The sequence below is a fragment of the Bidens hawaiensis genome, unplaced genomic scaffold (assembly GCF_021521415.1).
Source record: "Bidens hawaiensis isolate Kalapana, Puna unplaced genomic scaffold, B.hawaiensis_p1.1 tig00028452_1, whole genome shotgun sequence".
NCBI lineage: Eukaryota > Viridiplantae > Streptophyta > Magnoliopsida > Asterales > Asteraceae > Bidens > Bidens hawaiensis.
The window spans coordinates 25,570-43,841 of record NW_027494636.1 but is presented as its reverse complement, the minus strand read 5'-3'; the positions used below and the strand labels follow the sequence as shown (position 1 = coordinate 43,841).

The 18,272-nt window shown below is 40.9% G+C and overlaps 2 protein-coding genes across 2 annotated transcripts; one reads left to right on the top strand and one right to left on the bottom strand.

The window, feature by feature from the left end:
* The first annotated feature begins 10,773 nt into the window (after positions 1-10,773).
* On the top strand, positions 10,774-13,298 carry LOC143576980 (multiple organellar RNA editing factor 8, chloroplastic/mitochondrial-like). The gene is made up of 4 exons (XM_077060944.1): positions 10,774-11,158; positions 12,241-12,338; positions 12,429-12,494; positions 12,622-13,298. The coding sequence occupies exons 1-4, from the start codon at positions 10,794-10,796 to the stop codon at positions 13,155-13,157; spliced, it is 1,065 nt and encodes a 354-aa protein (XP_076917059.1). The 5' UTR covers positions 10,774-10,793; the 3' UTR covers positions 13,158-13,298.
* A 1,382-nt stretch (positions 13,299-14,680) lies between these two features.
* On the bottom strand, positions 14,681-17,907 carry LOC143576972 (transcription factor GTE4-like). Its single transcript, XM_077060938.1, has 5 exons — positions 15,795-17,907; positions 15,673-15,718; positions 15,499-15,579; positions 15,329-15,405; positions 14,681-15,162 (listed from the first exon to the last, which is right to left on the bottom strand). Exons 1-4 carry the CDS (start codon positions 17,361-17,363, stop codon positions 15,344-15,346), a joined length of 1,758 nt encoding a protein of 585 aa, XP_076917053.1. The 5' UTR covers positions 17,364-17,907; the 3' UTR covers positions 14,681-15,162; positions 15,329-15,343.
* Positions 17,908-18,272: the final 365 nt, after the last annotated feature.

Here is an 18,272-nt window from a genome sequence, read left to right as displayed (position 1 = left end):
TGGACGCCACTCACCAAAAGCGTCACCGAGATATTCGTCACCGAGAGGCTCCCATGGCCAGAGGCTCCAATTATCCGACAGCGTCCAAACGCTGATCAAAGCAAATCCTGTGACTTCCACAGGACAAAAGGCCACACCACCGAGGAATGCTTAGACTTGAAGGACGTCATCGAAGCATTTGTCAGAGATGGGAAACTCACGCACCTCGTGGCGCAATGAACGCTGAGCAGGCTAATGCGTGTAGAACCCCAGTTGGGGAAAACACGAATGAAACTGCAGCCTCAATGTTGGAGACTACATACTGCGTAAACAACGAGATTCCGAACCAGGTGCATATCGGCTTGAAAGGCTCGATGACACCCCCATCCCAAGAACATGGAAGGGAGCTCAATTACACAGGTTGCATGTAGATCAATTCCAAACTTGTAAAGAAAAGGCCCAGAGCCACTTCTAATGGAAATGATTCTCCTTATTACATTGACGCAGATGGTCTTACATTTATACTTATGAACTTTCCACACTGATATGCCGGTATTCACCGCATAAATAAGTGGGGAAGTAAGTCGTTGCGTGTGGACGGCGGCAAAACCCGCATAAACACAAAACGGCAAAAATTTCTAAGAGATGAGGTCAACCTTCACGCAGGTCAGTTATAGGTAAAGTTTGGTCATCCCACTAAATGAAAGTGACGATCCTACCCGCACAATCATGATAGAGGAAACTGAACATTAACCTATTGACAACCGCGCGTCGAAAGGTTTAACTTATTCAAAACACTGATGCCGGTATTCACCGCATAAATAAGTAGGGAAGTCGTTGCGTGTGGACGGCGGCAAAACCCGCATAAACACAAAAAACGGCAAAAAATTTCTAACGAAAACCTTCACGCAGGTCAGTTATAGGTAAAGGTTGGTCATCCCACTAAATGAAAGTGACGGTCCTACCCGCACAATCATGATAGAGGAAACTGAACACTAACCTATTGACAACCACGCGTCGAACGGTTAACTTATTCAAAACACTTGGAAATTGCTAAGTTCAACTAAAGTATGCACGAGCGAATCATATATTGTTTATGAGGCAAAACAAGTGCCAAATTAAATTATAATATGCATGAGCAAGTCATATAACGTTTATAAAGCAAGTCATCCTATGAAAGTGGCGGTCCTACCCGCACAAACATTTATATTTCATAAAAAAATTCAAACATTATAAGAATGGCCGGGTATCTACCCGCCTACAGAAATATAAATATATCATAACGGTGGGAAGGGATCTCAAGGTTCAAACTTCAGGACCACTCCCTCCAAACCCACTTGTACCCGCACCATCAGTTGGCTGTGGTGGTTCAAGGAAAGTCTTGAGAATGGTTAGCCCATCATCAGCAGCAGCAATTTCGTTCACCTTCTCCACCACCGGATGCGGGAAGGCAGCATACTGGTTCACTGCTTGGTCATAGGCAGCTTCAGTGTCCACGTCATAAAGAGGGAAGTTGGAAGGCGGGATGCCCTTCTCAACAAACCCCAGACCAAGCAAGAAACCAGCCTTTTCCCCATCCTCATGAGAAGCGTTGAGGGCTGCGCTCATGGCATCGTCATAAGATGTGTTCGTGAAGATCCGATGCACAACCTACAAAAAAAAATATATGTATCAAAAACTTTTCTAAGTATAAAGAAAAGCGTAAAGACATTATGAAGCTACGCATACCTGCGACAACGCTTCTCGTAAAAGCCATTCCTTGGTGATCAGAGCTTCCTGGAGGGAAGCTTGAGCTTGGTTGCGGGCGCGTTCGGCTTCACTTTTGTTAAGGTTGGCAAGCAACACTTCCTTAGAAGCAGCCTCTTCAACGCCCTTCAGCTTACGCTCAGTGTGGTCAAGCATACCCCCCTGGTCCAAGATCTCTTGGAGCTTCTTGGCGTCTTCCATGGCCAATGCATCATGAGCCTGCTGGAGCCTCTCTAGTTTGGCTTTAAGTTCCTCATTCTCGGAGCGCAGAGGCTCAGCAACAGCTTCAGCTTTGGTGGCCCTCTCGGTCGCATTCCGCACAGTTTCCTTAGCCAACCTAAGCTGTTCGTTAACAGCTTGGGTAGCCTTGGAACGGGCCTCGAGCCGGGCCTGAACTTCAACCTCGAGGGCCTTGAAGGCCTTTTCCTTCTCCGCAGCAATGGCGGAAAGTCTCCTGTTCTCCTCCCGGATAGCCCGCGCCTGGGCCACTTCCTGGCTACGCACCGCCTTTAACTTGTCGTTTTCACGACAAAGCAACTCGACGCGCCGCTGCATCCGGGCAAGGAGAATCCGAAGCTCGTTCGTCAGCCTACCCTCCTGGTAGCTAGACATAGCTTCCCCCAACGCACCATTTGGGGCTGCGTGACGCGCCCACTCGACGTAGTCCACAGCCGTCCGAAGGGTTGTTCCCCGGCGGATGTTCCACCGCGGAACATACACCTCATTGGAATCCGAAACTGCAAAAACAAAAAGCAGTTAGGAAAAGATGATAAAAAATAAATAAATAAAAAGGCCAAAATAACCCTACGCACCTGTAGGGTCGACAACAGGCCGATAGCCGCCAAACCCATCACCCGAACCTAAGGGATATCCATCCAAGAGGTCAGGCAGATGGGAAGGAGGCAGAGATTGGCTAGAAGCCCCAACCCTGAACATACCTGCTGAACCGGCCGGGGACGAGGTAGTCGCCGGTGCCGGAGGCACGGTTGAAGCCGCCGCGGTAGAGGCCATCGGAGGTGAACTCACTGGAAGTGAACTCACAACCGTGGCCGCCGCTGCGGAGGAGCCCGCAGAAACAATCACCACCGGCTCAGTGAAGGATGCAGTGAATATGGCACTGACAGCCGGCGGAGAGGACGTTACAGTTGGAACAGTTGCCTCAACGGGATGAGCAACTGAACCAATGCTGCAAACAGGCGCAGCTGCCTGGGTCATCGCCTCGGGTAGGTTGACCAAACCTACCGTCGTGGGTCCAGAACTGCTCCTTCCCGCATCACTTTGGAATGCGGTTACATCCACGCCTGCATGAAGACAAGATATTAAAAACAATGGCGAAAAGAATTGCGGGTAAGATAAATAAAAAGTACTTACGAGTTTTCTTAATCTTGAAGGTTCTGACGGGCGGGGACGAACCCGATGGAACTGGCCTCTTCACGCCAGTCACCGTCGTAGAACTTGGTCGCGTGGAGGTGGCAACTGTCTCAACCTCCGAGACAGTTGTCTCACCACCACCAGGGTTCCCCGCCGCCTCCTCACTTTCGGTCTCCGAGTCAGACCGGTTCCCCTGATCGGCAGTGGATGCAACCTTCGCCTTGCCTTTCACGCCGGCAGCTTTCTTCTTCCTCACGAAGAAAGGACCGTCTGCGGATTCCTCATCAGAAGATGACAAAATTAGAGAAACTCCAGCAGAGGTTTGAGCATGAAGAGGGCGAGGGTTAATGAAACCCTTACCTGGCCGCGTGGCGCTCAGAATTTCGTGGCCTGGCGGGTAGACCTCCACAAACCGATCCGCCGTTTGCTCCAAGATGGGCAACTCGTTCTCGTCGAGAGCACGAGTACCCAACCGAGCGGGACCACCGCTCTCACGCGGTTGCAGAAGCAACTGCAAATTGTTCCCCTCTGAAAATAAACAGAAAAGCAGTTAGAAGAAAAACCCTTAATCAGCAAAAAGAGATGGAGCATACCATAGGGAATAGAATTCGAACCGTATTCAAGAACGATGGGAATCTGTGGCGCCTCTGCCCCAGCATCCTTCCATACCCGGCTCATCCCAAGCATCACCATCCCAGACTCCGCAAAGCGATAAACCGGAGTCTGGATCCGGGAGATCTTGGTAAACCATTCCGCCTCCTGGTAGTTGGAGGCGTGAAGGTTCGGGAGTGCTCTCCCGTTTTTGAATGTCATCGCTATGGGGACGACACGGGCAGAGATATAGAAGAACTCCCGCTTCCAAGACCGAAGACTGCGCTCGGTAGCACAAATCTTCAAACCCTTGATCCGAGTAATCAGGGTATACCAGCCCTGGATGCACCTCCAAGAGTAGAAGGTCATCAGGCGGTCGACGCGAGGCTCAACGCCCAGAATGTGGCACACCCATTCAAAGTGGCGAACCTTTGCGATTGCCAACGGGTGCACCTCAGTCAAATGTACACCGTGTTTCTCCAGAACACGGTACACAAACTTCGTCAATGGGAACCTGAGATTCCCATAGATGAAGAATGCAGCATACACCCCTATCTTGCCCTGGGGGGCATCGTACACCATCTGGTGAGGCTCAGGAAACTCAGGCTCGAAAGGCTCGAGCATGAACTTCTTGACGATGTACTGATAAAGGTCGACGGAAAGAGCACACTGGCACTCGCCAGCAGTACTCTTATCGTCCTTGTCAGACGTGGACACCGGATTCTCAGAGTATACGTCGGACTCCGCGGCAGTAGCCTCAGGATCACGAATGGAAGACATGTTGAGGATGGAAAGAAGAACGATTTCAGGAGAATGCTCGACAGAAGTTAGAGTATTCGCCGTAAATCGCTTAGAAGAAAATGTGAGTGAGTTGAGATGCATCATCTTCCCTCTTTATATACCCATCGCAATGAATGCGATGAATTTAATGCGGGGGGAGACGGAAAAGCGCAGGTGCAATGAAACTATGACACGTGGAAAGAGCACGCTGGCAACAGCTGTTGACAGGACGCGTGCCGTAAACTTCGCGCCCACGCGCCCGAAAACTCGCGCCCACGCGCCTGAAAAAGCGTCTGGAATGACCATATACTATCACGTCGCCATAACTTCATGCACGTCCTGAAACTGTCAGAAGAAACCGTCACACCACGCTGACGTCCCTTCAACAGTTGGACTGTTCTTATCCTTTCACCAACTCTTCGAATTTCAAAAAGATTCAAAAAGATTCAAAAATAAGAGGGAATACACCCCCTTACCTTGGCAACCAAGTAACTATAAGACGGGTGCGGGTACAGTGTCAAGGCAAAACCCTTCACATACTTAGCACCCGCAGGGAATTGAAGCCAAGAATACCTTGGAAGTAAAGTAACTATAAGACGAGTGCGGGTACAGTGTCAAGGCGAAACCCTTCACATACTTAGCACTCGCAGGGAATTGAAACCAAGAAGGATCTTCTGGGCCATGCTTGTGGAAAGGGATATAACATCCCCGCATAGCGGGAACATTGAGAACTAGATTGTTTGATGCTCCAAGATGGAATTGGTTGTTTAAACATAATTGATCACTATGTCTAAAACTACCAAAACCTCGTGGAGAACCTATACAACTGAAACTCAACGCTCCTGACTTGCGAGGAGGTTACACTCCTACCCGCATCATACCCAAAGATCAAGCCGAAAAGTGTGAAATTCTGCGTGACATTAGGAAAACCGCGGAAGAATCCCCACGGAAAACCTTAAAACTAAAAACCCTTTTCAAAACCCTTTGCGTAAGTCCAAAAGTTCATCTCACTTATTAACAATTCATGAGAAGAACATTGGACTGGGGGGACTTGAAGAGGTAGGTCCCAGCATGGCCCAGTTGGACCCGCAAGACTCACCTTGAAGAGGGACGTCTGCGCAAAGACCAACTGGTTCCGCAGGACCCACCATGCTCAGAGAGATGAAGACCTTACGCGCAGTACGCCAGCTGTTCCCGCAGGAAAAGCCTCCCAATGGTGAAGTACCTCGCCTGTTCCCGCAGCTGCGGATACAAGCCATCAGGGAAGGCTACCCGCACTAATAGCAAGGCTACACGCACAAGGCACTAACTCTCAATAATTCAGTAATGTCACCTGAAGAAGGAATGAGCAAGGCGGGAATACTCCCGCCCAAATGAGCCAGTCCGTACGCTTCTGGAGGATCTTTTGTACTATACCTGCCAAGGTATGGACAAAATAGACAAGATCTGACCAAAGCAGCCCATGAACCAATCACAGGGTGACAGCTCACTGACAACAGTACGACGAGGAGCACGCTCTAGTACAAATTGTCACTATCAGCCGCTGCCTACTCACCAACCCTTGTCGTGGCACGTACATAGCCTGCAGTTGGTGGAAAAGGAATAGTACACAGCTTGCCATATCACTATCAGCCGCTGCCTACCCACCAACCACCAGCATGGCACGTGCGTAGCCCACAGTTGGTAGAAAAGGAATATTATACAGCTGGCTGTACCTGCTTGGAAACCTACCTTCGGCTATAAATACTCCAACACCTTGGAACGGTATCTTATCTTATATCTCCATATATTATCTGATATCTGCTCTAGCAATTTCTCTTAATATACACTTATATTCAAGAGCAATCTAGTCCGATTCTCACGCCGGAGGGTGGTCACAAGGAGGTACCCCCCCTTCTCAGTGACGAGCTCACGGTGTCTGTTTTGCAGGTCATCAGAGGAATAACCATCTTTGCCGAACCTAACCCTCGTGGGAAACATCTACTTAACCCCCAGACTATCCGTAATCTGCCGGGGTCACTTAGTGTTTCTTCAGATATCGTCCATAAACCCTAGATTTCAGAAACCCTAGGGTTGGAGACAAACACAAGACCTGCAATTTAATGCTTTTCAAATTAGATAGAGGCGCCGTGGATGGTTCCGAACAGTGAGTATACTGTTATTTGTGGTTGCCAGAGAAAGAGCTGTCGGGGATGGCGATGAGCAGAAGAGCTGCAATTTTGGCCACACTCCCATCTAGTGGTGCTTCTAACGGTTCAATTGAGTGGTGGACGCTGTCGTGTATGATGGTGGGGGTGGTGTTTGGTGGTCATCGGTTCTGCGCTGCTGGCCGAAACTGGTTATCGTTAATGTTGGCAGGTTGAGAAGTGAGTGAGAGAGGGAGAGAGCAAGTGGTTGTTTGGTCTAGAGAGAGAGAGAGAGAGCTCTTTTAAATTAAATATATTTATTCTTTTAGTTTTAATATTAAATAAATATGTAAAATTAATAAACTACTCTCATGTGTTTGACACGTGATCAGATTTAACTAAAAAAATTATTTGGGTTAGTATCAAAGAACATAGTGTGAGAGTTTTAAAACATAAAGTACTAATTCTGCAATTTCTTTTGTTAAAGGACGAACATTAAAAAAAATGATCAAACATGAAAGACCTCTTTTACCATTTTATCTAAAGTTTTCTGTGTATTATGTATATATAACTTAATTAATCAAAACGGACCAATTGTACGTTGAAACATATGTTATATGTAGGCAATATTTTATTATATATTTTGTTTGATCTAGTTAAAACTTCAATTCACTCACGTCCTAAGTATCAAATTAACCGAGCCATATTTTTTCAATAACCAAAGTAACCACACCATTTATAACCAAAACAATAAGTTTGGTTTTGTCCAAAACTGAACTACTATGCTCACCCCAAAACATAAGTTTTTATTTACTAACATATTACGATTTTTTTGTAGTCAAATCAATATACAATTGAGTTCCCGTCAAAAACGAAAATGAACCTCCAAAATTCAAAATTTTAATAATTAATTTTTGAAATATAAATAAAACTGCTAAATGTCAATCACATATATTCTTGCTTTCTCATTTTCTAATCAATTAAATTTGATGTATTAATATGTATTAGTGGCGTAATCATTGGGTAACAAATTAAGTGACCCAAAAGGTAAAAGTTTGCCCTCTCTTTGAGTCTTTTCGTTGGTTTTGTACACTCTAAAACGTACCATATGAATTATTTTGCACCTTCAATATGATGAGAGTCGTGAGTTCACGAAGAGATGCAAAAATTTGTAAATTAATTTATTATTGAAATTTACGCCCCAAATAGTGGATTGACCATTGAAGGTTACTTGCATCGTACCAAAGGACGCACACAAGCTACCGGTTCGACTGACAGATACCGATCATATGGTGGAATACGTTATACGTCACTCATTGGGGGGGGGGGGGCTACATGCAGCAACATGTGTCATTCCTATTTTTTTTAAGCTCACATCACATACAATTTAATAACAAAAAGAAGTAGGCTGCATGCAAAAAAATGGATATGGTAGCATTGGGGTAAAAGAAAATATGTTTAGGTAAAAAAAACTGAGATGTCATGCTGACTAGGTTTGCATATGTGAGAACAAAATAAGTTGTTGCGCTTGTAGATAGTCTAACAAGTCTATTGTAAGGACATTGATGACAAATATGAAAGTGTGAGGTAGGGGTTTTCAAAGTCGGATATCCAAACATTCCGGATAGTGGATTCCACTATTCGTATTCGTATCCGAAATTTTGGATTTGTGAGAAAACGAAATGAGAAAAATGAAGTTACAAGATATAAAGCTAGACTCGTGGCTCAAGGATTTTCTCAAAGACCAGGAATTGACTACGAGGAAACATATTCTCCTGTCATGGATGCAATTACCTTCAGGTATTTAATCAGCTTAGTTGTGTTTGAAAGTTTAGAAATGCGACTCATGGATGTTGTTACAGCTTACCTATATGGATCACTTGATAGCGACATCTATATGAAAATCCTAGAAGGATTTAGATTTCCAGAAGCATTAAGTTCAAAACCCAAATAAATGTATCCTATCAAATTACAAAGATCTTTATATGGGTTGAAACAATCTAGAAGGATATGGTACAATCTTTTATGTGATTATTTGATAAGTAAAGGATATACAAATAATAAATATTATATGTCCTTGCGTCTTTATCAAGAAGACAACATCTGGATATGTGATCATAGTTGTATATGTTGGTGATCTAAATATAATGGGGACGGGAAAATAAATTCATGAAGCAATTTCTCTTTTGAAAAATGAATTTGAAATGAAAGATCTTGGAAAAACCAAATATTGTCTTGGTTACAGATTGAACATATGCCTAATGGAATACTTGTCCATCAATCAACTTACACTGAAAAGCTTCTAAAGCGTTTTAATATGGACAAGGCAAAGTTCTTTAAGTTCCCCAATAGTTGTTCAATCACTCAAATTTCGCCCTTGCGAAGATGGCGAATACATCCTTGGTCCCGAGGTGTCGTATCTTAGTGCAATTGGAGCCCTTATGTATATTACTAATTGTACAAGACTTGGCATATCTTTTGCAGTTAATTTATTAGCAAGGTTTAGTTCATCTCCTACCAAAAGACATTGGAAATGGATTAAACACGTTTTTCAATACCTTCGAGGAACAGTTGATTTAAGCTTATTTTTTCCTAACAATTCAAAAAATATGTTTAGTTGTTTATGCAGATGCATGTTATTTATCTGATCCCCATAAGGCAAGATCTCAAACCAGATATGTATGCATGAATGGAGGAACCGCAATTTCATGACGCTCTCAGAAACAAACACTCGTTGCAACATCATCAAATCATGCTGAAGTTATTGCCTTACATGAAGCTTTTAGAGAATGTGTATGGCTAAGATCTATTATGCAACACATATCAACTTCTTGTGGGTTAGAAAAAGACAGAAATCCAACTCCAATCTATGAAGACAATGAAGCTTGTATCTTACAGATGAAAGAAGGATATATTAAAAGTGACAGAACAAAACATATACCACCGAGATTTATTTCATACACTCAGGAGCTTATTAAAGATAATCAAGTTGAAATGAGATGTGTCAAATCGAGCAATAATTCATCAGATTCTTACAAAAGTTTTCAGGAAACACGTTCCTGATATTTGGATGCGACATCTACATAAAATATAATGATGCTAACTTGAGGGGGAGCTTTACGCTGCACTCTTTTTCCCTTAGCTAAGGTTTTTTCCCAATGGGCTTTTCTTTAGCAAGGTTTTTAATAAGACAGTACTCCAAGACACCAAAGTTTGCAAAAAGTGTCATCCAAAGGGGGGGGGGTGTTGTAAATTATTTCAAAGAAGATGTATGACACATTTGCCAAACCTTTGGCTACATGAGCACTCCAAATCTATTCAATTGTTTGGTCTGTTCCCTATGGATTTACTTTTTTGTAGTATAAATACTACTACGATGAAAATGAAATATTATCCCTTCGACAGTGAACTTGAATAAGTTCTTATCTTTATCCTTCTTAAAATCTCTATAAAATTCCAGTTTATAGATATGATGGTAATAATAGTTAAATTGTAACAGAAGTATGTTTGATGAGTACAAATAAACTTTTATTCTTTTAAATTAAAAAATTGTTAAAACTTTTAAATAAAGTTATTATTATTTATATTTATAGTCACTTCAAATAAAAAATAATAGTTATATATTATATTTATTTAGTAGTTTATTTGGGTTGTTAACGAGAGATGAAAGTTTAATTTATGTTTAATAAATGAAAGAGAAATATTTAATTTTATAATGAAAATTAGATTGAATTGTTTTATGATCGGGATGGTCTTACAATCCCACTCATTCAAAATAGGGATGAGCATGGGATGGTACCGGTACCGATCCCGATTTTCCTGATCCTAAAAATTGGAAATTTTTTGTACTGGTACCGGTACCGAAATATTCGGTTCGGTACCAGTACGGTACCGGTACCAGGGATAATACCGGTACCGAGGGTAAAAAATCGGGAAATACCAGTACCGTACCGATCCCGAAATTTAAAACCATGGTATCGATTCAGTACCAAATCGGTACCGATTTTGTTAATCCCTAATTCAAATTACCATCGTACTTTGAAGATATTTTACAAACTCATTCAAAGGGCAATTTCGACATTAACCATCTCCTTCTCGACCAAGCCTAAACGGCTAAACCCATATATCCCCAATCCCATATCCAAACTTAGGGTTTTAACTTTTAATAATTAACTTCACAACACTCCAAACCCCCCAAAAATGACGACTCGTATTCTCCTTCGCACTCTTCTCTCCTCCGTACACCAAACCCTAACCCCGACTCGTTCCTTCACCACCACCTCCCACTTCCTCCGCCTCCGTCCTCTCGCCGTCGCCGCCGCCAATCTCCGACAGTACTCCCTCACCGCCGCCAATAACGTCCGTACGTTCTCCACACGGCCAACAACCTCTTCGTTAAACGATTCAAACCCTAACTGGTCCAATAGGCCTCCAAAGGAGACAATTCTCTTAGACGGGTGTGATTTTGAGCATTGGCTTGTAGTCGTTGAGAAACCCGAAGGCGAGCCTACTAGAGATGAGATTATTGAGTCGTATATTAATACTCTTGCTAAAGTTGTTGGCAGGTCAGATTATTATTTTGTTCTATCTCATTTTATATAATTTGATTGATATGTATAATTAAATAAAATGTAATTAGGGGTGTTTTCGGTATTTGAATCGGGCTCGAAAACTTGAAATGAGGTTCTGTATTTGATTTCTAGTTAGCTTGTTACTCGAACAACTCAAAAGGTTTGTTGAGGCTCGGGTTTGGATTGAGCTTAAAGAGCTCGGTTTGATTTGAGCTCGAGTAGCTCGGCTCGTTTGCATCCCTAGTAATTACACACCCCTAGTCAGTGTTGTAACAATCGCTAGCCGCTAGTGCAATTAATCGGATCGGACTTTAATGCATAATTTTCAATTTTATATATATACAGACACATTTTTCTATGTAGTTTTTTGTTTTATACATACATAAACTCATTTTGGCTGGAATCTTGCTGGAAACCGCTGTTTTTTTTATGGAATCTAGCCGAAAGCTGCTGATGTTGGTCGGAATCTTGCTGGAAACCGCAGATTTTGGCTTGATTTGACCATTGACCGATTAATTGGTTGATTAGCCCAAAATTAATCAGTGAAGTGGGGACTAGCGATTAATTGGGGATTAATTGGCGCCTAGTAGGGACTTTTGCAACACTGCCCTTGGTCTACATCATATGTAATCAGGGGTGTTCAATATTTGAATCTGGACTCGAAAAACTCGAAGTTTTAATTGAATTTAGTAATTAAGTTTTGAATCGGATACGAATATGTGATTTTCGATTTGAAATCTGAATTTAAGTTATGCATTTTGTATTATATATGCGCACATAAATTTATGTTCATATATGCAGCATTTGGCTTTAAGTTTCTTATTTGATTTCTCGTTCATTTAGCTTTTTGTTTGGTTTGTTATTTGATTTTTAATTCTAGAGCATTTTGTCAACTAGGGGTGTTTAGTGTTCGAATCAAAAAGTCGAAATTTGATTTAGTAATCGAATTTGAATCCAATTTTAATGTTTTGAATGAACTCGGTTTTGAATCCTGCTTCAAAGTTTATAAATTTGAATAATTCAAGTATTCAAAATTTGATTCGTTGAACACCCTTATTGTGATTATGATTTTGCAGTTATGATGAAGCAAGGATGAAAATCTACTCGGTTTCAACTAGATGTTATTTTGCTTTTGGTGCTCTAGTATCTGAAGAACTGTCGTATAAGCTTAAAGGTAATTGAATTTTTGAAAGTTTCAAATTATGTTGTTTCTTGGTTGTGTATACTTGAAGAATAAGTTTGTAACTTTTATTATCTGTAACAGAATTACCTGGCGTTCGTTGGGTGCTACCTGACTCTTACCTGGATGTTAAGAACAAGGATTATGGAGGTATTAAATTCCTTCATTAATGTTTCATTTCTAGAAAATTGAATAGTTTAAACTTTAAGGTAATTTTGAAACAATGGTTGAATCATTTTTATAATTGCTGGTGTTCGAATTTGCATAACTGCATTAGGTGAACCATTTATCGATGGGAAGGCGGTTCCTTATGATCCAAAGTACCATGAAGAGTGGATTAGAAACAATGCTCGGGCCAATGAGAGAAACAGGAGGAATGACAGGCCTCGCAACTTTGACCGGTCAAGAAATTTTGAGAGACGAAGAGAGAATATGCAAAACAACCGCGGACCACCTGGTCCACCGCCCAACAACATGAGCGGCCCGCCACCACCCAATAACATGAGTGTTCCACCACCGCTCAACAATATGAGCGGCCCACCACCGCCCAACAACTGGAATGGCCCACCACCGCCCAATATCATGAGCGGCCCACCACCGCCCAACAACTGGAATGGCCCACCACCACAAAATAACTGGAACGGGCCACCACAGCCCAATAACTGGAACGGGCCACCACCGCCCAACAACATGAGAGGTCCACCACCACCCAATAACTACCAGCAGCAGGGGCGGTATGGGCCTGGACCAACTCCGGGACAGGCCCAGGATGTAGGTGGAAGAGACATGCCTCCTGCAGCAAACTATGAATGAGGTATTATATGGTTTCTGGTCTTTTGATGGTTCTAAGATGGTTATGAAAACTGTGGTCTGTATGTACTGATTTGCAAATGATGTTTTGAGGTTCTATGAACTGATATGAAGGCGTATTGTATAGCTTATTAGCAGTGCATTTACTTATTGTGTTTATGCAATCTTGACTATGCATGTTTAGATTTAACAAAAGTAATTTTATGCTCTTTATACCATGCATATATCGATTTAAATAAAGAAAAGTTGTGTTATTAATATACTATTTTAAGTATATAATTTTTTTTCCATTTTTTAATTAAGCTATATGTTGCGGCTAACTAGCATATGCTAGTGGATTAACTAAAAATCAAATAACAAAAAAGTTTGATTGGTTGTTATGGGCTGGCGCACACCCATCACGGAGTGAAGATCGCGTTAAGGGGATACCGCTATGTCCCTTTAAGTCACCCGACATGGTGTTAAGAGTGTTGACTGAGGTGTCAGTTGATTGGCGCTTCATGTGAGCCCATAACAACCAGCTCTGTAGTTGCATCATGTAGTGTTAACATATATAAAGCATGGACTTAACAATTCCTTCCCTTGACACACAAACCTTTGAATCTTTGTTTATGTTTCACTTGCTTATTAACAAATGAATATAAACAAGACTTTAATCCTTTAAATCCCCCCCCCCCCTAAATATTATAAATTATGCATATTGAGAAGTCATGCTTTAGGAAAACATATACCTTAAAAAAATTTGCTTTAGGAAAATATATAAATTTGCAATGTTAAAACATAATCACTTAAAAACTCATGATTGTGTTTAAATGAAGAAACACAAACAAATATGCTCATTTGTGTAATTGGAATAATTTCTAGCCTATAATGAAGTTTAATTTCTTTTACGACCAACAAAATTTTTATTAATAAAACTCTAGCAAGACGTGGAACTGTCAAATACATGTACCAAGCAATAGGGAACTAAGGATGTAACAACCCAGTAAAATACAAACCAACTAACCTTCATGAACAAGAGCATTTTGTTGATTTTTTTCAAATGCATCACATGGTTATCAAGCAAACCGCATGAAAGACTTTCACTTTATCTTTCAGGAACTTCAAAAACGTATAATGAAGTTCTTCTTAACCGACTCTTTTTTATGATCCTTTATTTATAAATAAGATTAACACAAAACAATTATTTTCATTTATGTATTTATTAAACGGAATAGTTTTTGGTCTACAATAAAACTTTTGAACGACTTACACACTCATCTACTTCCTACTCCTAAATCTACTAAATAAATTATGAACACCCATGCCAAGATTTTAACAGACATTTTTATGCCGTTAAAGCCGGTTTGTTATTAAATGAATAAACAAACCTTTATCTCACAGTATTATACTTATTCTTAAAGAGAGTCCCCAAGAAGTCTTAAAACATATTTTCCACAAGAAAAACCATCAATTCATCCGTTAATTCGCGTTCATTTATTTGATTAAACTTAAATACGAACAGATTCATTTGTTAAAACATCTTTTCATGCAAAGTGCCAAGCTGAACCGGTCAAATCAAGTGATGTAGTGCAGGTCTAATAACACTTAAAACATACACTCCCTGTACATTTAACCAAGCATGCCATTCCAACTTTTAACCATGAAAACCTGTTTATAAAGGCACACCAGATTAACCGACAACTACAACCTACCTACGCGTTTTCATTAAACAACTTACGACAAATACAAAGAACACAACCACCACCGACGATCCGCATTCTCTTGCACCTACCACATGTTTCTTCTCATAAACTTACACATTTAACTACCATCCATCTTTATATCATACACCTACTTCCTAAAAAAACCATTATCTTTTCAACCTTACTTACAAATCAACATGTTCAAGTCAAAATACCATTTTTTTAAAAGCTTTATGTTTTGTAACCAACAAATGATGTGGTTAGACCAATAGCAGAAACATTCTTTGTTAGGAGATTGTCAGCTGTTCATAATCTGCAACAAACTGCAAAAACAAAACAAACTAAATAAGCGTACGAGTAAACGTTACGCCTCAAATATAAAAATTAATTTATTTCGTAAGCCATTATGCCACATCGACAATGCAAAAATGGAAATAACAATTAATATATGACTACAAATATCTTTTTAATATATGTATTCGCGCTTACCTTAATCTATGCCGTTCAGGTTCTAGGCGAATGACCCGCGTCTGATGCATCTTCAGATGAACTATCACTATCTGAATCTGCAACAATAACATCTAAACGATTAAAACACTACGACAAAATATAATTATTACCTTAAAAACAGCTAAGAGTATTTGTTATTTGTTAATTACCGCTTGAAGAAGATCCAGAATCACTGCTAGAACTGCTTGAACTACTGCCATTAGGAGGTGTGCTCGGACGATTCGTTTCATCTGCATAAACACCAAAACGCACCGACTTTTAAATCATCCGAATGGCCAAAACATCAAATAAAATTAAATAATGTAAATATATATAAATCTTACTCGTTTTATTTTCTTTCAAGGCCTCCGGTAAGGACGTTGATGGATTCTGCATTTAAACGTCTATAGTCAAAACATGATTTTGTTTAATAAAATAATAAAAAAGATAATATTTGTAAAATTACCACGGCCTGATTAACGTCACAGGCTTCTACCCTCGCTTGTTCAGCAAGTGCAGCTTTCCTTTTATGCTTACTCAAATTCTTCTTATAATTCATGACAAACCGATCGAGTTCCCAAAGCGTTTCAATATCGACACTATCGATGTCAACTTCAATTTCACCGTCTTGTTGAGAAAGCGAAGTATTCTTTTTAATAATCTGCACAATACTATCAAGCTTTTCCGAAGGCAAACTTTGAAGATTTGTACTAAGTTTCTGCTTCTCTTCATACGTCATGTTCCTCTTATTCGGGTCCCGAGCTTTCGGCTTCTTCGGTACAGGTGTCCTGACAGCTGGCGCAGGCGTTGGCCTCATCAGCACAGGCAAGTTTAAAGACTCTGACCGGTACAACATTCTCGCAGGCGTGTGTGCAAAATGCGGAACCTTTCTTGACGTTGGAGTCGGTGTGTTCGCGTCATAAATCATCCCGTATCTCAAATCTTGATTCGATTGCGCTTCAATCAACGCCCACCGTTCTTCAAATATCTCCGATAACACCTCCGCCATCACGTGCACATCTTGCCCTCTCGGATTATATGTCATCGCGTTACGAAACGTCAACCGGACGTCCGCTGCAAACTCCATTGCAGACTTGTAAAAGTTCTGCGCAAGCCGGCTCTTAATCGTGCCCAAATCCATCGGATGCTTAATAATATCATGGTAATCATGAAGCCCTAACTGTTGCGCGTTAACTGGCTCGTTAAACACCCACCCGTGTTTATGCTTCATTAACCTCTGCAACAAATTACTACAATTCTTGAACATATTATTCGACACTTTAGCCTTTCTCCCACTATTCGACTTACGCCTCTTGTTCGTTTCAGGCGGTAATCTATCCTTTCCAAGAAGAAAATCCGAATTCCGATAATACTGATTCGCCTTCGGTGTCCGCTTCTCCTTCTCCAAAAACTCACCAACCCCATGACCATGATGATGATAATGATGATTATTATTATTCATAACCGAAACACTAAACTGTCTAAAAGGCCTTATCCCGCTATTCGTATAACTCGCACCCATTTCCGAATTAACTCTAAGTAAAGCTCTTCTATCAACCATATCATTACCTGAATACCGCGAACCATTGTACCCCAAACCGTCCGTAACAACTTCCGTCGAAAAAGCAGTTAACTCCGCTTCCTTATCCTCAACCCGTTGAGCTAACCGTCTCACCCGTTCCAGCTCGGTTTTCATCATTTCCTTAAGCTCAACTATCTCACCCTTCGTCTTCGCAGCCTTTATATTAATCTTCACCCGTCCATCCACCACCATAACCACTGGCTTTTCCACCTCATTATTATTATAATTATCATTATTATTATTATCGGACGGTCCCGGTCCCGGTCCCGGTCCCGGTCCCGGTCCCGGTCCAGGTTCTACAACTATGGTTCGGTCGTTATTTACGGTGTCGGTGACAACGACAGCGGTTGTGGCGGTTTTCGGGCGTCGGGTGTAAACTTTATTATTATTACCTTCACCCCACTTGCTCTTCTCTTTGCTTATTCTATCAGCATCTAATACCCCTGAATCCATACATATACCAAAACACAATATTCACAAAAACTCACAAAATTCACCAAATTCAAGCCCTAGAATTCCGATTAACGGAACCCTAGCATCAGATCTACACAACCCCGAACCGGGTAATCAATTTCCCCAAAAGAAATCAAGAAATCAAACGGGTCAACGAAGCTAGGGTTTCAAAATTGAAACTCAAAACGTGAAATTGAAGGCGGGTAATTGCAATTGGGTGGGTAATAGTATCAGATCTGGGTTGAATTGGGTTGGAATTGAAGGATTGAAGAGATTGAAATCTGTACGGAATTGGGTTGAATTAGGGTTTTCAACGGGAAGATGAAGATGATGATGGGAAATTGGAATTGGGTTTTTTTTTTTAAAAAAAAAATAATAATAATAATAATAAAATGGAAATTTGAAATTAAAAAAAATAGAAAGAAAGAAATTAGGGTTTGAAGGTGTTCTTGAGGAGCCCCAAATCTAACGAAGTGTGTGTTGGTGATGAAATGTTTGGAGTTTGATGGAGCACGCGCTTGTGTTTGCGATTGGTCTTTATATATACACCTATATATACTTTATGAATAAAGTTAAAACCAACTAATTTGTTAATTATTATTATTATATTCGACTAATAGAGTTTACGGCAAGACGTGTGAAATAACATGATGTAGCTCAGTTGTTATACCAAACAACTATTTTAAAATATTTAAAACATTATTTAAGTCTCATTCAAACATGGGAAAACAAAAAAAAACAAACCAGACAGTTTAAAAAGTTTTACGAAAACGTAAAGGTAAATGGTTTAAAATAATAAACCATGTGTTCAAACAGACACAACCCATCAAATAGAAAACAAAGTAAAATAAGACTTCATGCGACAAATGAGACTCCAAACATGCATGCAACTCGCTCCTAGTATACCTA

Coding starts and splice junctions, on each gene's coding strand:
- LOC143576972 (XM_077060938.1), bottom strand. CDS start 17,363: ATGGATTCAGGGGTATTAGATGCTGATAGAATAAGCAAAGAGAAGAGC. Junction 15,580..15,672: donor CTTGAAAGAAAATAAAACGA/GTAAGATTTATA, acceptor GTGTTTATGCAG/ATGAAACGAATCGTCCGAGC. Junction 15,406..15,498: donor TTCTGGATCTTCTTCAAGCG/GTAATTAACAAA, acceptor TTATTGTTGCAG/ATTCAGATAGTGATAGTTCA.
- LOC143576980 (XM_077060944.1), top strand. CDS start 10,794: ATGACGACTCGTATTCTCCTTCGCACTCTTCTCTCCTCCGTACACCAA. Junction 11,159..12,240: donor CTTGCTAAAGTTGTTGGCAG/GTCAGATTATTA, acceptor ATGATTTTGCAG/TTATGATGAAGCAAGGATGA. Junction 12,339..12,428: donor ACTGTCGTATAAGCTTAAAG/GTAATTGAATTT, acceptor TATCTGTAACAG/AATTACCTGGCGTTCGTTGG.